This window comes from Phytophthora infestans, genomic scaffold, assembly GCF_000142945.1.
Source record: "Phytophthora infestans T30-4 supercont1.81 genomic scaffold, whole genome shotgun sequence".
Lineage (NCBI taxonomy): Eukaryota > Oomycota > Peronosporomycetes > Peronosporales > Peronosporaceae > Phytophthora > Phytophthora infestans.
Genome location: NW_003303678.1, coordinates 386,034 through 393,650, shown reverse-complemented (window position 1 = coordinate 393,650; position 7,617 = coordinate 386,034). Strand labels below are relative to the sequence as shown.

Sequence of the window (7,617 nt, the reverse complement as noted above, 5' to 3'; positions counted from 1 at the left end):
CTTCTACGACGCATTCTATTGGAGCACATGGAAGCGTCTGGTGTAGTAGTCGCGCCTTTGATTCGTTAGCAGATCAAATTGCATGTCGACGGTCTCAGCGTCATCATTGATGGCGCTGCACACGCACAGTCCTATCGGGTTCGACGGCGAAGTTGTGCCGATCCTGTAAGCGATTTCGGATGCAGTTGGCGTCGAGGGAGCGCGTACCTCAGGTGCAGAAGGCGGCACCGACACAGGTAGCTGCGCCACTTCTTCATTACGCGGACGTTTCGATCCAGGAGCGTCCGGAGCATCGTCACGGCCTCGCCGCGACCCAACAGCTGAAGACGAGGTATCCTCGTCTTCCGTGGGGACGTCTTCAATGTCAGACCCATAGTCAATTGGTATGTCTCCATCAGTAGACACGCCTGGCGAGCCCTTCAGGACGACTAACGGTCTGTCAGTCGTAGCTTGTGCGCACTTCTGCTTATGCAGAGTGTGGTATTGAGCGACGGAAAGGTTTCCTTCTGTCGCGGGCGTGTTTGCTTGCGCGGACACTGAAGTGGCGGTGCCTGCAGGTGCAGGCACTGACGTAACAGAGTCTGCCGGAGCAGACTCTTGTGCGGACATTTTACTCGGCGAGCTCTTTGCGAAATGAACTCGGGTTTCTCAAACGTTTTGACGGCCTCGTCAATACTTTGAATGATGTGTTAAGTCTAGAGAGTCTTAGCTTAACGATGGGGGGGGGCTAACCGGGTTACACGCAAGTGGCTACACATGGCCACTTGGTTACGAAAGATGTTTTTCCTCGTTGGTGTGACCTACACCAATGACTATATTTGGCAAACGTTGGTATGCATGCATTCAAGACATTCTTTGGTTGAAAGTAAATATCTTCAACCAATTAGAATAGTAGGATTCTGTCAACCATTCGTTCATAAATACCTTTCATTTAGAATATCAGATAAGGAGGAAAACCCAAACAAACAAATAAACAGCTCACATTTTTCCGGAAATCGCCTATTTAAGTAAATCTACCCTTTCGGACAAAAGTAGAGTTTATATAAGTGAAACGCAACTTACGCTTCCTCATAGACGTGTGCTAGCGTGTAAGCTGAAGTAGTAGGTTTAAAGTAGGTCCATTACACCCATGATCCGTGGCGTAATCATTGTAGGTTCGTCAGATTATGGGTACGATACCCCGGATCCCAGCCGACTGGTGTACGCTGTCATTCAACTTTATTCGAAAATTTCGTGGTCGATTAATTCGTCGCGGCCAAACCAGCAAAAGAATCGACAGAAGCGGCAAATGACTTAAGCTCACTAAGCTCCTTTATAAGTACGAAATAAGATTTCATTTAAGTTTGAATTCCTCCTTATATGCGAAAGGGGTAATTGCAAAGGAAGTGAGTATTTTGCCAGACTGGGAGCATCCCACTCGTAGCAAATCTTGTGTTATCTTCGGATTTGCTAGGATTTGCTGATATCTTCCATATCCGAACTCGGTACAGCGTATACTCTGCGTATACCCCTCCCACACAAAAAATCCTCCCCCTCCAGCAAACGCGTGGCTCCAAACGCACGAAAATGGCACCACGGCCACGCAGCGCACAGAAGCGCCCCCTGGCACTGGAGGGTATCGACAGCGACAGCGCCAGCAGCGACTCCGACGGCTCCGTGAGTGACTGGCAGCCAGTGTCGAGCCCGACTTCTGCTGAGGCGGAGGCGGTAACCAGTAGCGCAAGTGAAGAATCGGGTCAGATTTCTATCCTCGCCTCGCCACCACAAGAGACACAATTTCAGTCGTGGAAGGACTTCGAGGCCTATCTAGCGCTGTACCAAGCGCAGTCACTCCAGGTACATTATTAAGTTATCTGTTGCGTTTGTCTATACCGTCTCATCACGTTTTGTTTGTCTGCTAGATATTTCGAGTGAGAACAAACACTTCAGTGGCTGTACGGAATGCTAGGATAGATGCTCAGGGCTCCGCGGCGACTAAAATCCCGGCCGAGTGGGATCAGTACGCGAAGACGTACGTGTGTACACACCACGGCACATACCGATCGCAAGCCACAAGCAAGCGGCCCATCAGGAGACACGGGCCCAAGGATGCTCAGCACAGGTATGCGATTACTATAGTTTTGGTTTGTAGCGAAATAAACCCAATCTGGCATAATCGGGCTCAGTTGGGATGAATCGTGCATCACCGGTGTAAGCTCAGCCACTAACCGTGTCTGTTTGCATTAACTTTGCTACTATTATTTCAGCTGAATGTATGCGTTCAAGAGATTAACAAAGCTGAACACACGTTTGTGCTCAAAGTGACGAAGTGCCGGCTCGAGCACAATCACTCACTGAACGAGTATGCATTCAAGAGTCATCCTTCCAACCGGATTACTCTCGATGACAGTGCCTTACGGACGGTGAATGAGCTTCGAAAGGCTGGAGCAAAGAAGACCAGTATTCTGAAGTTTATCAGAGACAATTCAGATAGTAATCCAAAGCCACAGGATGTTCACAGCCTCGTGAGCAAGCTGAAAGCTCGTGAAAACAGAAACGGCCCAAGTTCGAGCGCAAAACGATTGAAGAAGTGGATGGCCGAGTTTGGAGATAATGTCGGGAATGTGGGTCGTATATTCGTAGACGATGTCGGGGAAAAGGTATGTGTATTTAGTGAATCAAATACATTATATTCATAACATCTAACATGTTCTTTGTATTAGAAAATTGCAACATGTATTACATTACAGACTAAACACATGCGATCGGTCTACAAACAATTTCCGGAAGTTCTTCTCATTGACGCGACGCACGGAACAAACCGTTCAAAGTATAAAGTTTTCTCTTTTATGGCTCACGATACCTTTGGAAAAGGCCAATTTGTGCAGCACGCGTTACTACAGAACGAGCGATGGCCGACATTACTGACGGCGCTTGAAGAATTTAAGAGTAACAATCCGGCTTGGACAAAACTACGCTGCGTGTTGATCGACAAGGACTTCACGGAACTATCGGTACTGAAGACTGCTTTCCCTGACGTCACTACCCTGCTCTGCCAATTTCACGTCTTAAAGTATTTGCGGGAGGAAATCGCGTCAGCAGACTACGGTTGTAACACGTGGGAAAAGGATCAGCTACGAGGTCTGATGAACCTGCTTGTATATGCGAAGACCGAGAAAGAGTATATGAAGCACTTTCGGTACATGTTGCACGTGTGCGGAATGGGGCGCCCCCGATCTGGGCAATTGACTTCAGATCCAGTTGGGCAGAATCTGGCACCAGTTGGGCAGAATCTGGCACCAGCTGGGCAGAATATTGTGGCGGTCGGGCAGAATGTGGCGACAGAAGCGCGGAATCATACCACATCCGAGTCTGAACGCTGTGAAACTACGAACACAATAGTGGAACCGTTTGAATCCGTCCGACACCCTTTTGTCGCCTATTTCATTAAGAATTGGGACAAATGTCGCGAGCTGTGGTGTGCACACAAGCGCCAAAACACCGTGACGCTTGGTAATAACACCAACAACAGGTTGGAGGCCTCGTGGAAGCAGTTGAAGGAGTGGGTAAACTCTTTTATGGCAGTGGACGAATGCATAGCGTCGATTATGTATTACCAGAGTCTTCAAGAGCGACGATTTATGGATGAGGTGTACAAGAAGGTTAATGTCCAGCATGTTGGTTACGATCGCAAAATGACGTTGGTTGCAAACCTCGTCAGTGAACATGCATGCGAGTTAATACACGATCAGTATTGCTACGCACTTGATCGTGCATCTTACGCCTTTTCCGAGAGAGCGCCAGGTGTGTACTTTGTGAAGAGTACATCCCCCGATGAAGACGCCCTCGATGAGGTAGACGCAGAGTACACTATTACGACTCACGACTGGACTTGCTCGTGTCTCTTTATGAGTACACGTTTATTGCCGTGTCGACACGTCTTCTTTCTTAGAAGAGCACTAAACAAGGAGACTGTTATCCCGACTCAACTGGTGCATCAGCGATGGGTCCTGTCGTCTGTACGGTCGTCGATAGAGTTCGAAAACGCCAGTGATGCTTCTACTACTGTGGAATCTTTTGCCGTTCGAAGGGTATTGGTGACCGATGAGCGGCCATGGGATTCGAACCGGAAGTACCGAGAGGCCTTGCCTATTGCTAGTGAAATTTGCGATTCGATGGCTGGTTTAGGCATGGTCCAATATCGTGAAGCAATGACTTATTTAAAGGCCGTCGCCCACCGTTTCAAGGTTGGAGATTTTTCTTCATCGATTAAGATGCCGACAATCAGTGAAGGTACGCGCGACGATGTCTTCGACTCAGATACCGTGGGCGAGGTTGAAGTGGAAGACCCTGAATTATCACAGCCTTCTACGCAGATTACACCTCAGTCTGGCGAGTCTGGCACCCAGTCTGGCGAGTCTGGCACCCAGTCTGGCGAGTCTGGCACCCAGTCTGGAGAGTCTGGCATCCAGTCTGGAGAGTCTGGTTCGGTGTCGGCCGAGCTTATTTGTCAGACTGGTGTGGAGACTTCAGCTTCTCATGCGACTCTGCAACCGGTCGGAAATGATACATTTGATGTGGCGAGCCCTCCAAGGTCCCGAGGTCGCCCAAAGCAAAGTGCAAAATCCAAGAAAGCAGCTCGCCGCAAAAATGTTTTGATGGTGCAAGATGATTCAAATTTGTACTCGGATAATCTGAGTTTAGCAACCATACAAGACGCCGTACGCATTGAGTCAGCATACGAGACATCTGCCGCAATTGTGTCCAGATTTAAGCTGTTCGATTTCACAAAAAATCCCCGAGCTCCAGTTGCCCACAAGGTAGCAAGACTTCCCGCCTCAAAAAAGATCGTCTCTGCTGAGTCCATCCCCCGAATTTTCCGAAAGGATATCCTTGATAGATGCAGTGCCAAAGTGCTAGCTCTTCAGAAGGCACACAAGGAATCAAGTGATCAAAATCTAGGTGAGAAGGACATTGTCGTGGAAATTGTTGGAGTAGGTACCTACTCCACCGAGACGCTGGGTGTCATGAAGAAGTGGCACAAAGCGATGAAAACCATCCAATATGTGGAAAAAGCTATCGTTTGGATTGATACCATCGATTTCGAACTCCAAATGCCCCGATGGTTTTGTGTTGATCTTGATCCTGATACACAATCCAAGATCAAATCTATTCCTTTACTATCGGTGCAGGTACGCAGTTGCATACAGTCAGGCCCCGCAATGGAAATACTAATATCTACTGCTGTGTAATTGCACATAGGCTGAAGCACTCGAACTCGTCGGCAAGTCTGCGTTAGGCGACAGCACGGTCAATAAGCTGATGTTAAAGTTGTTCGCAGCGAGAGAAGACACGATTGCTGTAGACACGTCAATCGCCGGTAACGTCATGAATGGTTTCTTAGCGGTGGAGACTATGAAGGACGTGTTTGCTGGCATGACAAACCAAAAGATTTTGATTCCTGTCATCTGCAACAAGAATCACTGGTGTGCGGTTATGATGGATCTGTCGCTTAAAAAAGTTTTTATCTATGATCCAATGAGCTCAAGCTACGGCGTAAAAGTTCGACCTCTCGCTGAGAAGATGGTAGCATTGCTGCCAGATTTCGCTACAAGAAAATACCGAATTCGACCATACACGAGCGAGCTTGGAGTGCAGGTTGATAGCTACAATTGTGGCATGTATATGCTGTTAGCTTTTGAGATATTTGCCGGTGCTGAAAACCTATATCTGCTAAGTCGGAAGGAGCTACAGTATTTGCGCTATCGGTACCTGTGCATGTGCATTTAATGCAACTAGTTTTTCAATGATTTGGTCTTTTGTTAGTGTGTTTGATGCGTTGACTACCTCCAGGTTATTCCCCCTGCACTTTGTCTTGAGAGTTAGATGCTGACCGTCTTGCGGGGTTCAGTTTCAAAGCCAACACACTGCCATCCGGTTATACGTATACTCCGAAGACACGTCAACTGATGACACGTCCGGCTCTTCCTGAGTCTGGCATATTCGGGCATGCTAATCGGTTGTATTCTGGTGTAATTGTACTGTCTCTTGTTACCCAGTCTGGCTAAATAACGAGTGCCAATTGCAAAACGACTTGAAATTGGATAGTTCAGCCCACGCAGTGCACGATTGGCAGAGTTGGCTGGAATACACAATAAAACCACTGGAGCTAAGTACTGGAGCATCTCAAAATACCCACACGGAAATCTCCTATTGGCTAATCCGGATTTTTGCTTAGATTTTCCTTATTGCAACTCCAGAAACTGCAGCTCTCTAATATTTAAGAGCCCGTTTAATGAACCTTTTCAATGACATTTGTCCAACAAGGCTGCAGATCGTGTTTCAGATACCCCTCTCTTGCCACCCATAAAGTTAAGACGTTGTACTGGACCCGTTTGTCGCGCTGTCAGATATTTTCAACTTTTACAAAAAATGAATAGCACCGCACAGGTGGCTGTCCGTAGCTGCAAACGACGGAATCTCCCGCTCCATTGCTTACCGAATTGCTGATAGTGGCCGTATAGAGCAATTCCCTCGTGGTGGTGCTTGACCTTGGGTAGCGTCTTTTCGCCCGCCAGTTGCTTGAAGGCAGCTTGATTGTCAACCCGCAGAACGAATGGCGCGCGCGAATGCCGCCCCAGCTCATCGAGCAGCTCTCTAATGCCAATCAAGTTTTGTCCGCCACGGACGCCGCACTGAATTCCGCGTCCATGGTGGATAACGACGCATCACCTTGCTTACGATATATCCCGCCCACAGCCATGTCATCTGTCCTGACGAATCCACCAGTCACCATCTCGCGGATCATTGTGCTCGCGGCAAAAACCGCGTCACTATTTCCGATCGTCTCCTGCTCCTTACAAGCTACTCCTGACCCTTGATTCTTCTGGCGCATATCTTTGGTTCCGGCGAGATATTTAACAACTCGCTTTGCAAGCTTCCAATCATCCGCTGTGCGCTCTCCGCGTCGCCTTGTGCACCTCGAGCGCAATGTCCGGTCTGGTACATCTTGCAATTCATAGAAGGCTGCTAACAAGATATTGGAATCTGAAGCCGGTGATGATTCCCGCTGGTGCCGTCACCGGTAGCAGCTCGGCCTCCTTTCTCGGAACATCGTTTCACTCGTCTACAAGATGCGTCCTCCCACCGTGTATACTCTACTTTTCGAGCTCCTCCAACAGACTCTTAGTCGTCACTTCTTGATCCAGATCGTATTGCCGATCTCCAAGTAGTTTTTCGCGCATAGGAATTTGTGGGCTCCGCCGGGGTCCTTGAGAGCTCAGTTCACTAAAGAAATCATTCACGTCGTTCCGCCCGGTCCAAGTGGTCAGCGAATTGTCAACGTACACTCCAATAGCGACTAGAACGCCTTTCCATCATCTAACGTATACACACAGATCAACTTGGCCTGCACGAATCCGATCTCAATAAGCTTGCGGTGCAGGAGCTTGCTCTATAGCCGGCCCGCTTGCTTTAGTTCATTAACGCCTTTTGTAACTCTATTACAAGTTCGTCCTCGGACGTAACTCCCAGACGCACTAAAATGCTCGCGGAGGTCTTCCTCCAACTCGGGAAGCTAACAAAGATGTCCATCTCATCCTCTTTGGCAGTATTGGTGTACGCGACATGTGAGCGCAT

At 48.4% G+C, this 7,617-nt stretch overlaps 1 protein-coding gene across 1 annotated transcript; it reads right to left on the bottom strand.

Moving 5' to 3' along the window:
• Positions 1 to 7,339: 7,339 nt before the first annotated feature.
• Positions 7,340 to 7,617, bottom strand: PITG_18793 (uncharacterized protein; the record flags this gene model as incomplete). The annotated part of the gene is made up of 2 exons (XM_002997223.1): positions 7,340 to 7,432; positions 7,486 to 7,617. 2 exons carry the CDS (start codon positions 7,615 to 7,617, stop codon positions 7,340 to 7,342), a joined length of 225 nt encoding a protein of 74 aa, XP_002997269.1.